Source organism: Panicum virgatum, chromosome 9N (assembly GCF_016808335.1).
Source record: "Panicum virgatum strain AP13 chromosome 9N, P.virgatum_v5, whole genome shotgun sequence".
NCBI lineage: Eukaryota > Viridiplantae > Streptophyta > Magnoliopsida > Poales > Poaceae > Panicum > Panicum virgatum.
Window position 1 is genome coordinate 78,742,700 of NC_053153.1, and position 22,404 is coordinate 78,765,103.

Sequence of the window (22,404 nt, forward strand, 5' to 3'; positions counted from 1 at the left end):
ATATTTTGGATATACACATTATAGGTAACCATCATAAGATGTAGACCTTTAGTAACGAGCAAGTAACTTGTTGCCTAAAAGCATGGTCTCTGGGCAAATAAATTCTTAAAGAATTTATCACAGCTGATGCCTAGGTCTCCATTACCTTGTGTTTTTTCAAAAATTCAGATTTATATACTTTAATTTTAATTTTGCATAACTCTACATGATGTAGAATATAAATCAAGTGCTATATTTGTAATGATACAAATAAAATAAATTGCACATGAAAAAATTGTTCAAATAATATTTGCATAACCAATGTGAAATCTGCGGATCAAAATGTACAATTACTGCGGTAATCGTAGCATTCATATTACATTGGTGCTAATTTATAAACTTGACAGTCTATATAGCAATTTTCAATATTAATGCAAATTCAGTATAGTATGAGAACGAAAATAGAGCAATTTAGAACCTCAAATATTCACATGTGTAAACATGCAAATAGACATAAGTTTGGAGACCCTTTTTTTTTGTGAAATCTCGTGAGAGGAAGAGATTTAGCGTGGCTTGGCTGGTTGGTCCATTCGATTGGGCGACGCCCGTATCGTCGTGCCCCTTCATTCCCCCAACCGCCGCCGAACCGCCGCCGCCGCTTGCCCCAACCGGCGTCAGGATACGGCGGTCGTTGTGTGCCGCGCCTGCTGTGCCTGCGCCGCTTCTCCCAGGGATCGCTGCTGCCTGCCTTAGCGCCACCGCCGCCGCCGCCGCCGTGCCACTGCACCGGCTGCGCCTTGCCCCTGCACCATCCACCGCGCGCCGCTTGCGCCATGGCCGAGCGCGCCTTTGTGCCGCTTCGAGGGCGCCCCTGGTGGATGGGGAACGGGCGCCGAGGGCGTCATCCCGGGTGGAGAAGGAGCGGGCGCCGAGGGCTCCGCTGCAGGTGCCGACGCTGCGCCACCGACGGCGGGCATGTGAGCGCCATTTTCGAGGACGACTGTTCAGGCGTGGATCGGGATCCTCTCGTCGAAGGCGAGGGCTCTGATTGCGAGGATGCGGACACCGGCGAGGATTCGTCGTCGTTGAAGAACGGTGGTGTGTTCTTTGTGATTCAGGCCGTGTTTAGATGAAACACATAACTTTTTTTCGATGAAATCTTACTAATTTGAAGTACTAAATGAAGTCTATTTATAAATTTTTTTGCACGGATGGATTGTAAATCGCCAGACGAATCTAATGATGTTAATTAATTCATAATTAGCGGATGATTACAATAACATTACTATTGCAAATCATGAATTAAGTAGACTCATTAGATTCGTCTTGCGATTTACAGTCCATCCATACAAAATTTTTTATAAATAAACTTTATTTAGTACTCCATATATGTGTCCAAATATTCAATGTGATGTTTTTTTTGCATTTATAGAGTTTACGAGTTGTGATCTGTTGGCCTCAAAGAAATGTAAGAATGCAGTTTCAGTTCGTACTTGTTGAAGTTCGTGGCCTTGTTTCTGTGTAAATTCTCGTCGAGGTTCCTTCGCTTTCCCGGCAAGAATTGAAGTCGCGATCTCGGCGAGTTCTCTGTCGGCCTCTGTTTGTCGCCGAGTTCCCGGAGACCGCTCTCTGGCTTGTCGTCACTCTTCTTCTCGGCGAGTTCTTGCGCTCAGTAACGAGACAAACGTGACTGATAACGTGTTGTAGAGTAAAAGTGGTGAGAAAATCTTTGTGTTTTCATTAATTGATTGTTGTTTATATACAAGATCAAGAGACACCATCCCAAGAGACATGTCTTTTTGGGATAGCCCATTCAAGACACCATTTGGGGTGGAAGTTTCCCAAATGAGATTTGCCTACTAATTACAAAATTATATAAATAATAATACTAATTGATCACTAATTAATTATTTTCTTCGTAACAGACCTAATGCCATGTGTAGGGTAGGCGTGGCGGAGCAGGGCGTCTAGGTGGCCGTCATAGAAGAGGCCATCGTAGCTGACGAATTTCGCGGTCGTATTTAGTGTAGCAGGGGCGTAATCTAACAGGACAATTTTCTTCCCCTTGTTACTTAAGAGAAACTGAAGGGCTAACTTGTATGAGCCCAACATCTGGCCATCCACAAGGATAATTTTCTTCCCCTTGTTATGTGTGCTGGTGAGAAGGGGCACGCGACTTGTGAGAATGGCAATGGCAAGAATATCATACCATAGGAATTCATACTCTCATGAACAACTCCACAAGGATAGTTTTACTTCCTGATCATGATGATACCAAGAGAAAACTCATTGGACCTCTCTTAGAAATGCTGGATTTGAATCTAAAGCCATCTTAGCTAAATTACGTGCATCGTCTCTCGGGGACTCTCTTGATATGCGAAGCAGCTCCTTGATTCCCCCAGAAGCAATGATATCACATGTGTTGTCTTCTGCAATGACGAGTGGGTAGATTTGGCATCAAATTTTAATAACATCCACGATTCTGCATCAAATGCATGAGCTTATAGAGAGGGCAAAACGGTGAAGGGCAACCTCTGTTTTTACGTACCGTTCTGAGCTAGATGGCAAAAGGCAAGCTCAATGTGTCTCGTTGTGGAATGAGAAAACCTAGTTGAATTGGCCACCATCCAAGTAAGAACACCGTCTTCGATGAGAAGGGACCTTCCTTTCCTGTGACCTATTGAGTAGCATAGGCTGTTACTGAATCTAAAGAACTAGTTACTCAATATATTCACCTTCAGTAACACAATGTTTGGAAGTACTAGAACAATGACAACAGCATTCCCAAGTGAGAAGTTACCAAAGCAGCGGCAAGCCATACGTGTTCAACACTTCGCAGTGCTGTAGACCAGACTAAAGGTTTCCAATTGCAGCTGTAATAGCTCGCCAGAAAAAAAACAACTATGGAACATTTGAGGAACAAATGGAAAATTAAGCTGACCTTGGCTTATCACCCGTGATTCACATTTTGCAAAGTTTGCTATTCCTCGTGCTATCTGGGCTATGACTTCAGCATGTCCACTGCGAACCATTCCTAGTAGTGCTTTTATTCCACCATCTCGTTTCAACATCAAGTGCAACTTTTCTGCAAAAGTACACATTTGATAGGTCAAATATTATTCTCAAATTATCAGTGTTACACTTCTAGCAACATGATCAAACAATAACAGTGGGTTCTGAGAAAAAAGATACCACAGCATTAAGTTTGATCTCACCGTAAGGTGTACAGTTCAAGGTAAATGAAGTATTACACTAAAGCTTATGCATAACTGATACTCTAAACTCAATAGTAAATTCATATAATCATAATTTTCGTTAAAAGCTTGATATTAATAAAGACAAACTAGCTGTACCATTCCCACACAAATTGGCAATCGCACCAGCCACCAATCGCAAAGTTTGAGGATCTTCAGTTTTGGAAGCAACATTTGCTAATAATCGAGCTCCACCTTTGTTCATAATCACTCCCTGGTTTGATCCTGCAATACCAAGTATCAACATGAACAGAAAAGCTTAGAGATGTAAAAAGTTTTACTATTGACTCTTTTTTTTTTTTGCTCCAAGCTGTACTGTTGATCCAATCACAAGGGTTGCAAACTTTATTATTTAACTTTAGTAGATACAGTTAAAACGTCAAAATAATTCAAGAAAACGTGGATTTTGGTGGAGATGCAGTGCTTAACAAACTCAAATGCATATAGAATACTTCCTAGATAAATTTTAATGAAGATAATAGAAAGGAGCTAAATGAAAGTGGCCTTCTGCAATATTTCTTTATCAATGCAATAGTTGGGTCATTTGGTATTATTGAGTTGCATGCGCCAACCAATTGAATCCAAAAGCTTAAGCTGATGGGGGAAGGATGGCAATTCACTTATACTTCAATAGGTATTAATGTGGAAAAAAATTCTAAAACAGGATTAAGATACATATGCTGACAGCCATTTCCAATATGCATGATGATGAAGACAATTAAAAATTCTGGCAGGGAACCAGTAGATGATTATTGGTACATCTCGACCAAATGTGAGAAATCTGAAGAGTGCTTTGTTGGAACACATTACCATTCATTGCCAAGTTAGCAACAGCACCTGCTGTGACTCGATGAATAGTGGTGTTTTCTGATGTTTCTAGAAGGGATAGAAGAGCATCGAGTCCTCCTTCCTCAACAATTCTTTCCTGATTAATATCTGCAGTACCAAAAAAGACAAGTGAGCAAAATACTGGTCATAATCCAACTACTTCTTTCATTAGACATATACTCAGTTGAAAAATGTAAGATGTTTTAGTCTGTCCTAAGTCAAACTTATCCAGCTTTGACCAAGTTGACATTAAAAATAGATTAAATCTACAATAACAAATAAATGCACTATCAAGATGCATTTCATGGTGCATTTAATGAAACTAATTTGATGCTGTAAATGTTGGTGCATTTTTTTTATGAACTTCATCAAAATTTGATATTATTTATGAACTTATACATCTTACATTTTGGAACGGAGGGAGTAAGATATTTTGGAATTTAAGTTGTTAAACTTTAGTTCAGCTGTTAATATGGCCAAAACTATTTAAATCCATCACATGAAAATAGCATTATTAGGTTTGTTATGTGAATCACTTTTGTGATACAATAATTTGGTACTAATTAATAATGATAGATATTACCATGGAAACAATCATTGAAAAGTTACTGGTGACCTTGTCTTGTGCAAAGCATCATGAAAAGAGAGAGTAATAACCTATCTCTTCTAGAGAACAGAACAGAACATAGAGTTACTTTTCCCCCAGAGAAATATTGTATTGAAAAATCGTAGTTATGTACTCCCTCCGTCCCTAAATAACTGTCGCTTTCGCTTCCCGAGAAATAACTTTGATTAATTTTATATAAAAAATATTAACATTTATGATACATAATTAATATCATTAGATAGATCTTTTAATCTAGTTTTTTAACAAATTTATTTAGAGATACAAATGTTGCACGTTTTTTTTTACAAATCGAGTCAAACCTGTGGCACGCACACCGACGGCGACACTTAAAAAGGGACAGAGGGAGTATGTAGCGTCTGAATTTATAGTTTCGTACTCCCAACCAGCAGGCTGTAAAATTTTATTTTAGAAGCTACAATGATCTAACAGTTCAGTTTGGATCCTGCGTCAGCCCAGATTGAAGTAATATGAATAATATCATATAACTGTCAGGCAACAGGGCTGTCTTAACTCACTGAATGGATTTTGTTGTACGACCATTCAAGTTTGTGGCGGATGGAATCCGCTGATGTGTGGATGTGGTTGTGTGCAGGTATATAGAACCCTTTTTCTATACAGCCTTACCAAGTGTTCATGAAAAAAAAAACTAAACAAACAAAGTAAGCAAGTGTATGTAACAACTTTCATTTATCAAATGCTAATGTCAAAATCTCAATATTTCTTTTTGCAGATTCCCTATCAGAAAAGTTTTTCATACAAATACACTCATGGAGATCAAGGCAGTATGTAATATATTCACAGTTACGAGGGGCAAAGTTCGGACCTTCAGCAGCAAGATTAGCAACCACCTTGACAGCATGGATCTGCACATCTAGATCCTCAGACTTCAACAGAGCAAGCACGTTTGGAAGACCAACTGGGTGTCAATTGGGCCAAAACATGGTCAGGATTGCGGCTCAAGAAAGAAACATAGCTGCTCTAGTTGTCTTCCATGAAGTAAAGTTACCTTCTTCAAATATCTTTGATATGGTACCCCTCTGACCAGATAGAGCCTCTCTTATTTTTCCTGATTTGGACACAAAAGCTGCATTGCCTAATCCAGATCCAGATCTAACCATACCATATGATGTTTTAGACTGTCAAAGAGAAAATTAAGAATAAGAAAATTAACATCAGAATAGCGAAGTCTACAATAACAGAACTGTACCTCTTCAGCACATATATCAGATGTGGACCATTTCAACCTTAGGATTTGATCTTCAAGGCCTTGCCTGTGCAACATTTCCTGCTGCACCTTCTCTTGAGTAGATTTTAGCTCTTCATATATCACTTCCTACAAGAATTACCAAAGAAGCAGGTAACCAAGCATTACTTCGAGTTCAAAATAAATGAAAAAAAATCATGAATTTTATAAGAATCACAGACATGTCAATTCGCTAAAATTGGTTTGCTATACCTTCTCTGAAATGAGTTCGCTGATTTTTTCTTTTAATGATTGTACCTGACTTGTAAATTCTTCAGTCACTTTGGTTAATTTCTTCTCCAATTCATGGGCCATGCTTTCCTGCAACTGGAATATACTTTTATCACACTTCATAGTCAACTGAAGACATCTGTAAGACACATTTATCACAATTCATAGTCAACTGAAGACATTTGTAAGACACATTTAGCAGCAACATTTAGCATTGAATTAGGTTAGATGTGAAGCTACAATTGCTTTCTCGTGTCTATTTGAAGGCACGTGATATATTGTACAGGAAGTTAAACAAACTTTCAGGTAGATTCAATCTTGGTAGTCAATAGAATCAAACATTACGGAAACTAATACCTAACCCACAAATGGATTTATTAGTTTGGAATTTGGAGATGGAGAAATAGTCTATCAAGCACAGATATTAAATCTAGTACAGCCTTGAGGCTATGGAACTCTTAGTCATGCAACACTGTGTTTTACAACTTAAAATTTAAGGTGTGCCGGTTACGGAAGAAAAAAAAAGGTGAAAACACATAGTAACCAAGCATTATGCATCAAGAAACCAGAATTCAAATGTACAATGCAATTTGGCAACTTACTAGTAGTAGTACTATCTAACTCTAATAATGGCTGCATCTGAAAGTTTACCTGGGTAGAACTCTGAGCATCACATAGTTCCTGTTGTAGTACGCTCATACGGTCTTTCAAGCTTGATGAACAACGCCTTTCTTCCTGAAGTTGCCTCAGCAATTCCTCCATTTCCTTCTCATGCTCTTTGGTGGTATCAGTAAAAATTTTCATTCTTGAGAGGTTCTCGAGCTGTTGCTGCTGCTAACAACAAATATTGCATTAGGATAACAAACTTTTCATGCAATGTCTTTTTCCAATGCAGCAGCAGAACAGTGAACACGAGAAATTCAGAGATAAGTATATAAGATGGTAATCCCAAGGTACCTTGTTTTCGTTGACCAATTTTTCAAGTTCCGCAATCTGTTCAGATAACAGATTATTTTGGCCTCTCTCTTCCTCTAAGTCCCGCATCAAAGTTTTGACTGCAGATTCCAATTGACACTTTTCCTTCTCCAGATTCTGGGTTCAAAAAACACTCAATATAAGCAAGGTTGTTTTTTTTTAATATGGTGATACTGAAGAGGGTCTTGATAAACGCTAACAGTGAACATTTTTGTGAAAAAACAAAAATGAATGTACACACATTTTTCTATTTATGGGAAATACAATGGGGGCAGAACACAACTGCAAATAGTTTCTTATAAACAAACAATTGGCCATAGTTTAGAAAGGAAACGAAAAGCATAATTCATACGCAATAAAAGATACCTCGATTCGTATGTTGGAGGTCATTCTTAGATCATGGAAGGACCCCTCAGATTCTTTCAACTTTTTATCCAATTGCATCTTCTCATTTTTCATGAGCTTTTGTTGTCTCTCCATCTCTGATGTGAGTTGGTCAACCTCACGCTCCACCTTCTTGTAAAGAGTTTCATAATCGACCTCTTCCTTCAACTTTATTGTATTCACTACTTTCATCGCCTGCAAATCCCAAAACAAAGTAAAACCCCAAGAAATAAATTTTCAGAAACTCAAGGAAAGCCATCCCTTTATCTGAGAAAAATGCAGTTTCAAACCTGAATACCCAGAGTGTCTTTGACGGTGTTACAGTGCTAAGAACAAGCAACAAATTACTTTATATCATAATCTGAAATGTCTATCATTGCACATTTGTGCAAAACTGCAAAGTTGGGTTTGCTTAGCTTCACACAATAGCAATTTCCATAACTGAAGCAATTGGATGAAATTACCAGCTCAGTAATTTGTGAAAGTGCATTAAGTAAAGGCAGGTGCACCGTGAAATGTCTTGAACTGATACAGGCAACACTTAACAAACCTACAGCTAGTGAAAGATTTATCTCAATTGCTAGCTTCAAGAATCCGATGTTATTGGGTTTTGCAGAAATCAATAGTAATGCAGAAGATAAATACTAACTAATTAAGAGCAAGGAATGGCGAATTGAACTTACCCTCTGCCCAAACATAATGGTGCTTGAAGTTTCTGAGTAATGCCTAGAAGATGGACCTATTGTCACAACAAGAGAAGTCCTAGCGGTCCCTGCCAATTAAAGATTTGAGCAAGGACATACCCACCAGATGATATAGCAAAAATGGTAGCAATTAAATCATTCAAAAATGAATTAATCTACTATTAATTGATATTCAACATGAACTGACCAAATTCATGAAAAATGCATATGGTCAACTGTTTCCCTCATTTTTCTTTCCAACTCTTAGCTTCTTTGCCTTCAAAAGCCAAAATACTTAATTGTCTTCCAAATGACTAAATGAGCATGCTCCAAAGTTTCCAAATAGCCTACAAAGACTTTACACCTAGAATGACTAAATTATCCCAATACTTTACCTAACCAAACTGTAACTCGGCCTGCATTACATAGCGCTTCCTGCCAGTCATTACTAAATAGTTCTTTCCATCCCTATCTGTTCTTTAATAATTAAATGGAATTTCACTCACAAACATCAGGACGTCGAAGATGATAACCAGCAACTAAGCAACAACATGGCAACAGTCCAAGTATTAGACTGAGAAAGTGTTATTCTAGGAGTTGCACAAGAAAGCCACTGCCTTCTATTAAGAACTGAAGTCATGTAAGATATAGTTTCATAAGGTCCCAGTAGCTTATTACTCTCTAAAGTGTGCACCAGTGTGAGAACTTAAGCAAACAGAAGCTAGCAATCAAGGGACAACAAGAGAAAGTCATAAGCACCTCCAAATGAATCACGGAGTATCCTTGTAAGCTTTGAATCTCTTGTCGGTATATGTGGACTGTTTTCTGCTAGTGCATTAATGCACTTTCCTAAGGAAGTTAATGAGAGATTGATGAACTTGGCTTCTTCAATCATGTGACCTTCACTTCCTGAGATAGAAGAGGTAATATAGAGATATGAACATGTTTGCGGCAATATTCAGTAACCAACTTGATTTGCTATTAGAAAGATAAAATATGGAGAGAAGCCTTACCTGATTTATCAATTCGTTCTGATCCAGCAAGGTCGACAATCAAGAGTTTACTTTTGAGAACAAGTGGCAAATCATCAGGGAAAATGTCATGCGTATCATTAGATAAAGAGCTATTTTCCTCTTTTATTCTTGAACTCCTTTGCAAATGGATCTGGAAACAAAAGGCATTAAGTTTGCATATCCATATCATTTACTTATGGAACCTTAAAAAGGAAAGTGCATCACAGAACTGGATGTTGTACTGTAGGAACATACAATTAGAATTGCATGGCTACGAGATGACTCTGTATTCATCTTAGTATTGGCAGCATGACGATTTGCCTCACCAATTTGCAGAAGATGAAAAACATGTTCAAGGTCTTTAATTTCAACTATTGAAGCACCTGGCAAGGAAATTTCACCGGTTTTTGCATCCTCTACAATTGGAATATTAGTCTTCTCTGGATCCAGTAAATCTTGAACAGATTCTAAGTACAGCTATACAGCAAATGGATACAAATTAGTATGATAAACCAAACTCAAATTATAAGTCACCATTTATATATCTATACAATTCTCATAACCAATAACAATAATAATTATTATTATTATCTTTGTGCTAAAAAAGCATGTATAAACAATGCAGCTAAATTACATGACCATCAACATATAAATACGGCCATTCTTACAATACCAATTATGGCAATGAGAAAGCTAAAGAAATTCTACAAAAATATTGATCAGTGCTAGTAGAAAGGGTAAAATAAAGTTACATAACAGAATTTATAGTAGTTGGGAATAGAACCTGTAGATATGATATTGCAACACGATCTGTCTCAAAAGACATACTAGAAAGTATGTGCTCCAATGCTCTGACCATTATACCACGTTCAGAAGGGTCATCTTTTCCAAGTCGACCAACTGTGTATGTTTTGCCCGTACCTGTTTGACCATAGGCCATTACTGTCCCATTATAGCCTTCTAATACACTCTGCAAAGGTATGTTGGCATTTATTTTATATTTATTTCATACAAAATGTAACTCAATAACTACTTGCACCCTGAAAAAAGAAACATTAGTTGAAGAGTCTGTCGAGCAACAAAAGGAAATCATGAAAACGCAAAAATGACCAACCAATGTTAACTTGTTAAGTATTACTACACTCAAGAACAGGGAGAACAAAGCCTTAGTCCTAATCAAGTTGGGGTGGGTGAGAAAAATTCTCTGAACTAGGAAATGCACTGCCTACCAGGAAAATTCTAAGCATAGTCCACAGGTTTTCTACTGAAAAATATAATTAACTATTATTGCTATGTTGTTGTTGTTGTTGTATTATTGCTATTCTACCATAAGCTTTGCACTGTAGTGGCTTAAACATTGTAATGTTAGCAAAACAAAATTTCTTTTGATCGGTTCAATGTTGAACGTCTAAATAAAGTAATAAATTACTGGAATCAGTAATGCATGACTTGCCTCAACCACTGGCTTTGCAACGACTTCGTACACACGTTTCTGTGAAGCGTTTTCACTGAAGACCTCATCAAATTTGTAGGATTCACAGATCCAGTTATTTTTCTTGAGTTTCAGCCTCTTGGACTTCAGAAAACAAGATCATCAACACAATTAGCTGCAGAAAATATACTTCTATACATCTCATGTGTTGCTCATAACAAAAAGCAAAAGGTAAAATGGGATGTACAGGCTAACCTCAGGCTGCAATTCAACACAACTATCAAAGTCAGAGCCATAAGCTAAATCCTCTGAATTCTTCGGCCGGAGCCTTATAGCAACTCTCACTCTGCACGAATCTGTGATTGTGAAGGCCACCTTTATATCAGTTTGGAATCAATAGTGCAACAATAAATAGCAGAGGCGAGTGGTATTGTGCAAGCATCAACCAATCAGGGAGTAAATTTAGTGCAAGTGAGCGAGCTTGACGTGAACAAGCTCACCAGAAGGGGAAGGGCTATCAAGCCTCGGGAGTATCAGCGAGCTGCCAATGCAGCAACGCTTATCTCTCCACTCTCCAGCGGCATTTCCGTTACCGTTGCAACACCCCCCGTTTCATTTCAACCCGAATAAATGCCGTACAACGAGAACCCGAAAACGAACAGCGAAACTCCAACACGTGCTTCCGATTTGCTGACGGGAAGGGGGAATAGGAATGCATTCACCAATCATTCAAGGGGAGATAGATACCTGCGCTGCCACCGTTGTCGGGGGCGGGCCGCGACCTCGCGGGGGACGGGGAGGGGCGGCGTGGACACGGCGCGACCGACTTGGACCTCGTGCCGCCGCCGCCCCGGGGCGCGCCATGCCTTTCGACGGACCGTGCCGGCGCCCACCCGCCGCCCGTCGCCATCGCCGTCGCGGTAGGCCCGATTGGGGGTGGATGTCTCTCGGCGCCGGCGGCGGGCAAGCGGGAGGCGGGGAGAAATGGGGGGACGAGGGTTGATGAGGCGGCGTCGGGCGTGCCGGCGTGGTGCTGGGGTTGTTGTTTCCTTTTGTGTTTTTGAGTTGAGGCGCGCACGACGGACTGTGCCCGACGGGGTGGGGTGGCTCAGCTGGCTTGTTGGGGAAGGAGCCTTCCCGGTTCCCAAACGGGCGATGGGGACTGCGGTGGCTGGCCTGTCTTCCTTTCTTGTCTTGCCTCTCAGTTTTGAATTTTGCATATTTTTTTACGGAAGAATAGACAGCTGTTCCAATTTCCGTGTTTGGTGTTGTAGAACAGAAAACTGTAGTTAATTTGACCATTAATTAAATGCATTAAATAAATACAGTTTACGAACTAACTCTACAACCTCTGCGCTACTTCGCGAGACGAATCTAATGAGGTCTTTGACCGCATAATTAAAAAATGGTTACTATAGCATTACTGTAGCCAATTATAAATTAATTAGGCTCATTAGATTCGTCGCGCAAAATTACACCCATCTGTAAAAAGATTTTTCAAATATATTTCATTTATTATTTCATGCATGCAACATTCTCTTATAGCGCTAGGTGCGCTATTATCAACCAAACAGAGCCAATCATTTATCTTATAGCGCTAGGTGCGCTACTATCAACCAAACAGAGCCAATCATTTATGCAACAGTTCGATACATCCACTTTACCAACGCTAGGTGTTTTATTTATTCATTATTAGACAATTGCACAGGCACAGCAGTGCAGCAAATAACAACGCAATTTGGCCAAGTATACTCGTAAGCCATCAATTACTGTTTAACCGTTGGAAAAATGGTTCATGTGCTCGCATGAGAGCATGTAGATTTACACCGATATACAGAGTACATGCTTTCACGAGTTCTGCTATTTGACAATGTTATATCCTTCACCAAAGGCTGCTCCACCGTCGGAATTGGAGGTTCTGCTGTTTTTTAGGACCATGGTTTTTCAGCGAAGCAGTTCACAGGTTCTTCCAGGCAAAAATATGCTTGCTGAACTTGCTCATCAGCCACCACCACCACCAATGGACACCCAGGAGATTCACAGGTTTTCTGAGTGGAGTAGCAGCTCCTGAATTGTGACCATCAGAAGGATTGCTGCCATCCTTTGACGGAGATGTACTTATCCACATTAGTTCAAAAATCATCAGTGAAGGAACACAGATGTCATCACTAGTTGGTGCCTTCTAGTGCCTTGATATCAGCCTGTCATATCTAGTTGTTGCCTTCTAGTGCCTTGATATCAGCCTGTTTGAGCTCAACAAACTTCCCAATTCTGAAAAGTACATAGAACAAAGGGTTAATACTCACTTTTTGATTTGCATCCTGTCTACTGTTTGTCCAACTTCACTTCTAGACTAAATAATGATGCCCTAGCTGCCTCTGATAAAAAATAAAAAATTAAAAAAATCACGAACATGACTTGTATTCACATATCCATTTCTACATGTATTCCCATATCTGTTTCTACAGGCACATGATTTTATGAACACTCAAATTCCCCATCAGACAATCCAAAACGACAGAAAAAGTTAGGAACTAAAAAAACATTTTATAAAGCAGCCAAATTGAATATAATAGTATCAATCCATGAGAAAGTAATAGTATCTTCATACATGATACAGTAAGTACAGCTTAACGCTCTGTACTTTCGGTATTTCCGTTCTTTAATGGAAATGGGGTGGATCCTCGTGTCGAAAAAAATGATACAGTAAGTACATTACCCCAGATCTGCCGGAAGCCGGAACCTGCCTATCCGAACGCGTTTCAATGCGTAAACCTAGCAGCAAGAAGGATTTAAGTATCAGATTCCCAAGGGCAAAAAACAATATAACAAAATGTGGCTAACAGATTTGCATTTTATGGTATCCAAGCATACAGTGCATGCTAAACTATGTGAAGAATGACGAAGCAGTGGCTTCTGTGTTTTGGTTAGTGTATAGCAGTGTGTGCACCCATAAGGCCATCATATGTTACTGATATGTGCAATGAAAGCAATGTGGTTGCCAGGCGTGTTTAGCTTACATTCCAATAGTACATTCATTGAAAAACAGAAGGCAAAAACAACATTACGCTACCATCTCAAACCTAGATCCAAATAAATATAGTAAATAACATATCACGCAAAAAGAAATATTAAGGTATCAATGAACAATAAACTACAAAGAACAACTTGACAAAAAGACATTGATCATACAAACCAACCTTTAGCCCTGCATTCTGTACAAGTTCACGAACTTCATGATTTCGTCCTTCATGGACCTGCAAGAAGCCAACAATATCAACTGACAAGTAGAATATGCAATGCGCCAATGCTGAGCATGTTTAGAACATTGCTTCAGCCAAAGCCAATTTGCAGCAATTTAACAACTTGGCATGTTAAAATGCCAGTATGTCCAACAAAAATGGGAATCTAACAAGGAATAGAGTAGGGACCAAGGGTAGAGTGGGAATTGCAATAACTACAAACTTGATTCCTCAAAATGTGTGAAATGGCAATCCACATAATGTAGCATTTCTTGCACCCTTTTTACATTAGATCGAGATGGCAATGTACCCATTCCACCAAGCTTTGAATCAGTAAGCAAGACCAGGCTCCAACATTAGTTCATCATATGTATTAATGTTTTTCCAGTTGTGAACAAACTGAAACACAATGTTTCTTTAATACCAGCAACATGATCTAATTCTTCAGGTCAGGACAGTTTCAAACATTACAACAGACGACTTGAACAGATTGGAATTTTATTTCAGTTCCGAACAAATTATCGATGGAATTACTTGCTGGCCACACATTGTGATGAACTTCATATGTTTGCCACGCACTTTAGCAAGCCTACCCAGTACTAAATGAGTTAGAACCATTCCCACAGGATACTATTCAGAAACAACTTTCTTGTGGGCATACAGCAGAAAATAAAGAGTAAGAGGATAAGTTAGTAGGGTATATTGTTGGCTTAAGTGGGAAATCACCCAATTTTTTCACACACTTGTGGATAAAGAGCCACCACATTGCTCAAGAGAACACCCAAAGTAAGCAATGAGGAATAGAACAGAATAAAGCAAGCTAGAAATAAAAAATACCACTATCTTTAGACGGGTCTTTCTTGTATCTGATTCAGCCAATGGCTCTACTAAATCAGGTACGCACATGACCCCATCAATTTTTGTGCCTTCACTGATAGCTATGAGGTGTTTCTTGTGCACAGCACCATCAATAGTTACTACATATCTGCAACATTGGAAAAAATGTCATTCAAATTTATGTTTATTTTCCTACTGATTGATTTATGATTGGAAAACCTTGTGTGGAGCAGACTTGAAGTTATATTTTGATGTTATTCTTGCAGTCTTCCTTCATAATTCTCGTATTATAACAGATACATGAAGGTGGTACCGAGAAGACATTATTGAATATTTGTTCTACTAAAATGTGAATAGTTTATAGTGGTTCGACTAATGTTACTTTTACACTACAGTGCTCAAATAAACATATAAACCGACCAAGAAGTTAAACTTACTCCTTTGTTACATTTGAAGAAGGATGCGCAAGTTTCTGAGCAAACTCTCCTGAAAGGGAGCACAAATATCAAGTTTAGGTCTTGGATGACTAATAACTGCCCATTTCCAAGTATATTACTAATATGATCAAGTTACCATCATTTGTGACTATTATCAAACCAGTTGTGGCAACATCAAGACGACCCACAGTAAATAAGCGTGGTTTTGGCAGCCCTGGTTGAATCTTGTTCTGTAAATATGTAAAGGAATATTAGAGATTGGCAAAATATACGGGGAAAATTCAAGAGAATATGTACTCGGTAAAGGTTCCGCAATTCATCAATTATTGTAAAAGGTTACACAATTCATCAATTTTGTGAAATCCAATATTATCGTTACAATATGAATGTTATGTCAAGCCCTGCTATAGAACATACCCAACCCTTCAAATAGTCAATAAATAAGGAGACAACAGACTTTGATTCTTCACCACACGAGCAGATATACCTGTAGCAAATGGAAACAACACATAAACTGATGGTTCCTTTTGTCTGATAAATATTTCACTGGAATGCAAGGTAACCATGGCATCGTGATCGATGCAGAACACAAAACAAGCATGGAAAATAAGAGACCAACCCTTTTGGCTTGTTCACAGCAAAATACAGCTTTGGGGGCAGCTTCTTGGAAATGCGGTTCCCATTAACGTAGATAGAATCCTTCAAGATGTCAACTTTGGTCTGTATAAAATGAATTATTTTACCCTTTGATTTAACCAAAGAGAAGATTTTTTTTATAGAGTAAAGCAGTAGAAAAGGATTGATCGAAATTCGAAAACCAAAAGTCATATAAAAAAGTTCAAGTTTGTTGGTGTATATGTGAACCCATATATAGAGGTCCATGTATAGGATCTATATATCCCACCCTTCTAGGGTTTGGAGGAATACAAGCCATTATTATTCCCTCCTACATTGTATCATTAGCCTAGATCCTCTCCCTCTCCTCCTTCCCCTACCCCAGCCGCCGTCGCCGGCAGCCATGGCCGGCCGCCGGGGCCCCTCCTCTCTCCTCCTCCCCTCCCCTTCCCTCCTCTTCCTCTGCTGGAGCCATGACCACTGCCTCCCCTGCGCTGGGCGCCTGGTCACCGGCCGGATCTGCCGCGCCCCGATCTGCGGCGCCAGCCGCCGCCGGCGCCGGGCCTGCTCTGCTACAGGCCGCCGCTGCCGGCCCTTGGCACGGCCCGGCCGCCGCGGGCCCCTGGCGCGGCCCGGACCCGGACTCCTCTGCTCCTGCTGAAGCGGGCGCCTGGAGCCCCGGGGGGGGTGGAGGTGGCTGCGCCGGCCGGTGGAGGCCCCTGCCTAGCCGCCGCCCCAGGCGCGTGCTCCCTCGCCGCGCTCCAGGCCACCGCCTCCGCGCGCTCCCTCGCCGAGTCGCTGCCGCCGTCGCCCCCTGAGCTGCAGCCGCCACCAGGGCTCCAGTGCGCCCCGCCGCCCTTCCCTCGCCCCTCCCAGGCCCCTCCCTGCCTCCATGCTCCTCCTCCGCCGCCCCGCCTCTCTCCTTTCTCTCGCCCTCTCTCTCGCGGCCTCTCTCCTCCTTCGCTCCCCGCCTCTGCGCTCCTCCCTCTTGCGCCCTCTTCGCCCGCGATGCCCTCGCCCGCGCCCGCCAGGCCCGCCCCGCTGCCTGCTGTTTGGTATGCCCCCCGCGGACGCGCCGTTCGCCGCCGCCGCCTTCCGCGGGCAGCCGATCGCCGCCGCTGCTACGGCCGACGACGCTCTCGCCGCGCCCTCCTCGCCGCCAAGTCGAGACTTCGGCGGCTCAGGAGCGGGCCCGCGCGGCTGCCCTCGCTTGGGAGCGCGAGCGCTCCGCGGCCGACGCTCTCACTCGTCGGGTCGCCGTAGAGAAGCCCTACTTCCTTGTCCCGCCCGTCGTCCCCTTCATCGAGCACGGTGCTTCGTCCTCCCACCAGGCTCCGCCCTCTGGATCTGGACCCCGGATCGACCCGCCCGACCCCCCTCCTTGGTGCTCCTCTCACCGGCCAGACCGGGGGTGGGGGAGGCCGAGGGCGTCGGCGGCGAAGGGGACGTGGTGGTGGTGCTCGGGCACTCCGGACCCGACTCCGGCTCCCACTCCTGCTCCTGGCTGGAGGTACGCCTTGGCCATCCTTCAGCGCCCCATGGCCAGGGCGCATCCCGATGTGGCCGTTTCAGGTCAAGGGGGCCTTCGTCCTCAGCCCCAGCCGGCGGCCATGCTCGCCGCTGCTGCTCCCCTGTTCGCGCTCCTGGACCCCGCCCGCTCACCCCAGCAGCCGACCTGGCCTGGGGGCGGGACCAGGCCGCACTGGCGCAGTCCTTCAGCGTCATGGGGCGGACGCCGCCTCAGCACCGAGTGGATCGCCGACTCGGGTGCCTCCTTCCACACCACCCCACATGTATCCTCTTTTCTGTCCGACCCCCACACCCCTCTTGTCCTTCTTCCATCATGGTTGGTGACGGGTCTTGCCTTCCTGTCACCGTCGTGGGTTCTGCTCCTGACTCCTTTCGTCTTCCCAATGTCCTTGTTGCTCCGCAGATGGTTCATAACCTTCTTTCCATTCGTCAGTTTACAGCTGACAATTCTTGTTCCATCGAGTTTGATTCTTCTGGCCTCACTGTAAAGGATTTGGCCTCCCGGCGTTCGCTACTCCGGTGTGACAGTACGGAGCCCCTTTACACCATTCGCCTTCCTTCTTCCGCTGCACCACTCTCGCCTTCTTCTTCGCCATGGCCGTCCTGGTCTACCGCTTTTGCCGCGACGCCGTCTTCCACCACCTGGCACCGCCGTCTTAGTCACCCTGGCCATGACGTTCTGACTGAGCTCAGTCGTAGTGTCGATGTTCCTGTCACTAGGGCTCCTGCTGAGCCCCTCTGCCATGCGTGCCAGCTCGGCTGTCATGTTCGGCTCCCTTTTTCTTCTTCTTCTTCGCATGCGACGCATGCATTTGATCTTGTTCACTGTGACCCGTGGACCTCATCTGTACTTAGCCTTTCTGGTTATAAGTACTATCTGGTGCTGGTCGATGACTTCTCGCACTACTCTTGGACGTTTCCTTTGCGCGCCAAGTCTGAGACCTTCCTCACCCTCTCCACTTCTTGCCTGGGTGTCCACTCAGTTCGGCCTCACCATTAAAGCCGTCCAGTGTGACAACGGGCGGGATTCGACACTCCACCTCCCGTTTTTTCTTCCTCTCTCGGGGTGTTCAGCTGCGTATGTCTTGTCCGTATACCTCTCCTCAGAACGGCAACTCCACCTTCGGGTCTTCGGGTGTGCGTATTACCCTAACACCACCACAACTGCTCCTCACAAGCTGGCGCCCCGCTCGACTCGTTGTGTGTTCTTTGGATACTCCCCTGACCACAAGGGGTACCGATGCTTTGGCCTCATCTCTCGCCGCGTCCTGATCTCCCGACACGTCGTCTTTGACGAGTCGGATTTCCGCTACTCCACCTCCTCCACACCTTCTCCTGACCCCGAGCTGGAGTCCCTGTTTCCGACTGACCCGGTGGTTCAGCCACCTTTACCTGTCTTTCCTTTCCCTGCAGGTTTTCCCGGCACACCCCGGCACCGCTGCCGTGATCCCTGCTGCGCACGCGCGGCCCCGTGCCCCGCGGTCGCGCCACACGCGGCCCCCGGACCTCCGGTCATGCCGTGTGCGGACCCGGTGTCTCCTGCTGCGCCATGCGCGGCCCCGGTGCCTCCCGCTGCACCTGCGCGGTACGCTCAGCCGGCGCGGTCGTTCGGCGCCGGCGCCAGTGCCGACTATGGATCCGGAGGCTCCTCCGACGCCTACACCGGAGTCGTCGCCGCTGCCATCTACACCGGAGCTGCCGCCCCCCGCCCCGACTCGCTCTCGAGTCGAGCCGGAGGTGTACACCCGCCCGTCGTCCATCGGGATCCCTATCGCATATCCATCCATGGTGACTCGGCGGATGGCGTCTCAGGCCGCGACTCTCTCCGCCACCGAGGGCGAGCCGCGGGTCTCTCCGGTACCCTCCTCTATCCGCGACGCCTTGGCGTATCCTCACTGGCGTCGCGCAATGGAAGAGGAGTACGCGGCTCTCCTTGCCAACCAGACGTGGGACCTCGTGCCGCGTCCGTCTAGTTGCAATGTGGTCACCGGCAAGTGGATCTGGACGCAGGGCTGGTGGCACACTGAAGCGCTACAAGGCTCGCTGGGTTCTCCAGGGTTTCACTCAGCGGCCTGGTGTGGACTATGATGAGACCTTCAGCCCAGTGGTGAAGCCTGCTACTGTGCGCACGGTCCTCTCGCTTGCGCTTTCGCGCTCCTGGCCTGTGCACCAGCTGGACGTGAAGAATGCCTTTCTTCACGGCACTCTGTCAGAGACAGTATACTGCTCTCAGCCGGCGGGATTTGTGGACTCGAATCGTCCGGATATGGTCTGCCGGCTCAACAAGTCCCTCTATGGTCTGAAGCAGGCTCCTCGGACTTGGTACTCTCGGTTCGCCACGTTCTTGCTGACTTTGGGGTTCATCGAGGCCAAGTCTAACACGTCTCTCTTCATCTACCGCCGTGGGGATGAGACTGCATATCTGCTGCTCTATGTCGATGACATTGTGCTCACAGCCTCCGGTCAGCAGTTGCTTCAAAGTGTCATCTCCTCTCTGCAGCAGTTTGCTATGAAGGATCTGGGTCAGCTCCACCACTTCTTGGGCGTCACTGTTGAGCCTCGCTCGTCTGGTCTTCTCCTTCACCAGCGGCAGTGCGCACTCGATATTCTGGAGCGGACTGGGATGACTGATTGCAAGCCCTGCTCCACTCCTGTCGACACTCAGGCGAAGCTGTCTGCTGATCTGGGTGATCAGGTGGCAGATCCTACTGCCTACCGGAGTCTGGCTGGCGCTTTGCAGTACCTCACCTTCACCAGGCCGGACCTCACCTACGCTGTTCAGCAGGTCTGTCTCCATATGCATGATCCCCGAGAGTCACATCTTTCTACACTGAAGCGTCTCCTCCGCTACGTCCGTGGCACTGTGGACCTCGGCCTGGTGCTTCACCGCTCGTCTTCTGCTGAGCTGGTGGTCTACACCGACGCTGACTGGGCTGGCTGCCCGGACACTCGTCGCTCCACTTCCGGCTACGCCGTCTTCCTGGGCGGCAACCTGGTCTCCTGGTCGTCCAAGCGGCAGCCGGTTGTCTCCCGCTCCAGTGCTGAGGCGGAGTACCGGGTTGTCGCTAACGGCGTGGCGGAGGCGTCTTGGCTACGACAGCTCTTGGCGGAGCTCCACAGCCCGCTCGCCAAGAGCACGCTCGGCTACTGCGACAACGTCAGCGCCGTGTATCTCTCCACCAACCCCGTCCAGCATCAGCGGACGAAGCATGTGGAGATCGACCTACACTTCGTGCGCGACAGAGTCGCCATCGGCGATGTTCGGGTACTCCATGTCCCGACTACCTTCCAGTTTGCTGACATCTTCACCAAGGGACTGCCCTCCTCGACCTTCTCGGAGTTTCGCTCCAGCCTCAACGTAGCCGGTGGCTAGTTGTGGCTGTGGGGGGGGTATTTGCCCTTTGTACTCTCTTCTTGTCCAGTCTTGAACACCGCTGCGCCGGTAGTTCAGACCGCGGGGGGTGTTGGCTTTCTTGTTGTCCAGTCTTGAACACCGCTGCGCCGGTAGTTCAGACTGCGGGGGGGTTGGTGTATATATGAGCCCATGTATATGATCTATATATCCCGCCCTTCTAGGGTTTGGAGGAATACAAGCCATTATTATTCTCTCCTACAAAGTTTTCTCAGACCGAAAAAATGTTCTTGTAAGACCAACAGCAAACAAATTTGGATGCAGCTAAAACATATTATGAATGTAAGAAACTAAAGTACCAAACTTAGTATCTCCTCTTCATACCTGAGGAGAAGTGCAGACTGCGCCATTGACAGTCACTTTCCCTTGGAAGATGAGCTCCTCACTCGTCCTTCTTGAGGCCACTGGGTTTGTCGTGTAAGCATAAGGAAAAAGGTAATCAAAACAAAAACTTCAAAAGTGTTGAAGAGTGAAATGTTATAATGCTAGAGTTACTCATCAATTAAAGGAAAAATAGACTTAGACAATATTACAAATGACAAATGGAAATATCGACACAAACTGCTGGTGTTGAACTATCAGGAGCACAGAAACCATGTGTGTAAACATAAGCAACCAATTTTGGGAAAAAGTTTCTGATTCAGAAGGAGAACCTGAGTTTTCTAGCATAGTTTATTTGGCCTAAAATGTTAGGTGCTAGGAACCCTGGAGATCCTAATTGTAGTATAAAGCATGGTTACCTCCAGAAACTAGAATAACTACTTAACTAGTATCAACACCAATTCACTACCAATAGCATCCGTCTCCTAACTTCTTATCTGCACAACTCCTTAAGCTATCACTACTTGTATCAATGCAAGCCAAGCTCTTGAAGTCCAAAATTACAGAAGGGCAAGGACTACCTCCTGCAGCGGCAAGGACCTTGGCGAGCCGCTGCGGCTCGCGCTCCTTGATATTCTCATTGTAGAACCTCCTGGCCGCCTTTGAGAACTTGGGCGGCGCGGCCGGGGCAGCCTTCCTTTCCTTGGTCTTGACGCCGGCACTGGAAGCAGCGGCGGCGGCGGCAACCGCACCCTTCTGACCCTTGAGACTTTCCTTCTTAGCCGCCTTCTTGGCCTCCGCCTCCGCGAGCGCAATGGCCTGGAGCACCTCCGGCGGCGGCGAGGTGCTGAGACGTGGCTTCCCGTCCTCCCCGCGGACGATCCACGGGACCAGAGGCTGCGCGGAAGGAGCGGGGGACGAGGCATTCGCCTTCTTTGCCGGGGCGGGCTCCGCGAAGGTGATGTTGAAGTCCGGGGCGCTGGAGGTAGAGGAGGTGGCGCGGAGGAGGTGGGGAGGGAGGCGGCGGCCGAAGCGGAGGACGCAGGCAGGCCGGGTGAGGAGAGATTGGAGAGAGACGGCTGCGGCCGTGGCCGCGGTGGCGAGGGCCATGAACGGGGGTGTGGGTGCTTGCGGTGGAGTGGTGGGGTTTATCGGATATCGCCGCGCTTGCGCCTCGAAGTCGAAGCGGTTGGGGGGAGTGGGGACTGGGGAGGACAAAGCCACAAAGGGGAGTGTATTTGCAAAAAAAAAAAAACGAATCTACATTTTACACATACTATTTCGAATTTAAGGGGTATATTGCAAAAACGTGGATCGATATTTTATACGTATGTAGATGGTGACTATTAACCGGGATCCA

At 45.0% G+C, this 22,404-nt stretch overlaps 2 protein-coding genes across 14 annotated transcripts; both read right to left on the bottom strand.

The window, feature by feature from the left end:
• Positions 1–2,092: 2,092 nt before the first annotated feature.
• LOC120691157 (kinesin-like protein KIN-UA) lies at positions 2,093–11,740 on the bottom strand. Of its 11 annotated transcripts, none has more exons than XM_039974149.1 (20): positions 11,398–11,740; positions 10,906–11,006; positions 10,672–10,794; positions 10,003–10,188; positions 9,474–9,695; positions 9,219–9,369; positions 8,965–9,114; positions 8,206–8,294; positions 7,505–7,717; positions 7,121–7,243; positions 6,815–6,997; positions 6,146–6,259; positions 5,897–6,022; positions 5,696–5,825; positions 5,513–5,605; positions 4,044–4,169; positions 3,333–3,458; positions 2,921–3,064; positions 2,528–2,656; positions 2,093–2,408 (listed from the first exon to the last, which is right to left on the bottom strand). In XM_039974149.1, the coding sequence occupies exons 1-20, from the start codon at positions 11,558–11,560 to the stop codon at positions 2,266–2,268; spliced, it is 2,835 nt and encodes a 944-aa protein (XP_039830083.1). In that variant the 5' UTR covers positions 11,561–11,740; the 3' UTR covers positions 2,093–2,265. The 11 variants fall into 11 exon arrangements, with proteins under 11 accessions (XP_039830083.1, XP_039830088.1, XP_039830084.1 ...); XM_039974154.1 differs by having other exon boundaries at positions 6,191–6,253; positions 7,121–7,255; XM_039974150.1 differs by having other exon boundaries at positions 6,815–6,994; positions 11,398–11,739.
• Positions 11,741–12,309: 569 nt separating this feature from the next.
• Positions 12,310–22,249, bottom strand: LOC120690645 (putative ribosomal large subunit pseudouridine synthase SVR1, chloroplastic). Of its 3 annotated transcripts, XM_039973371.1 has the most exons (10): positions 21,626–22,247; positions 21,048–21,127; positions 15,786–15,886; positions 15,584–15,653; positions 15,303–15,396; positions 15,167–15,215; positions 14,730–14,877; positions 13,851–13,907; positions 13,370–13,425; positions 12,310–12,921 (listed from the first exon to the last, which is right to left on the bottom strand). In XM_039973371.1, exons 1-10 carry the CDS (start codon positions 22,152–22,154, stop codon positions 12,861–12,863), a joined length of 1,245 nt encoding a protein of 414 aa, XP_039829305.1. In that variant the 5' UTR covers positions 22,155–22,247; the 3' UTR covers positions 12,310–12,860. The 3 variants fall into 3 exon arrangements, with proteins under 3 accessions (XP_039829305.1, XP_039829308.1, XP_039829306.1); XM_039973372.1 differs by lacking the exon at positions 12,310–12,921 and having other exon boundaries at positions 13,366–13,425; positions 21,626–22,249; XM_039973374.1 differs by lacking the exons at positions 15,584–15,653; positions 15,786–15,886 and having other exon boundaries at positions 21,626–22,248.
• Positions 22,250–22,404: the final 155 nt, after the last annotated feature.

Excerpts from the sequence above, each read along its gene's own strand:
- LOC120691157 (XM_039974144.1), bottom strand. The coding sequence starts at position 11,560 with ATGGCGACGGGCGGCGGGTGGGCGCCGGCACGGTCCGTCGAAAGGCAT. Across the intron at positions 10,795-10,905 it reads GTGTTGAATTGCAGCCTGAG|TCCAAGAGGCTGAAACTCAA; the intron begins GTTAGCCTGTAC and ends TGTTTTCTGAAG. Across the intron at positions 6,998-7,120 it reads AATTGGTCAACGAAAACAAG|CAGCAGCAACAGCTCGAGAA; the intron begins GTACCTTGGGAT and ends ATTTGTTGTTAG.
- LOC120690645 (XM_039973371.1), bottom strand. The coding sequence starts at position 22,154 with ATGGCCCTCGCCACCGCGGCCACGGCCGCAGCCGTCTCTCTCCAATCT. Across the intron at positions 14,878-15,166 it reads TCTTCAAATGTAACAAAGGA|ATATGTAGTAACTATTGATG; the intron begins GTAAGTTTAACT and ends CCAATGTTGCAG. Across the intron at positions 13,908-14,729 it reads AGACCCGTCTAAAGATAGTG|GTCCATGAAGGACGAAATCA; the intron begins GTATTTTTTATT and ends GGCTTCTTGCAG.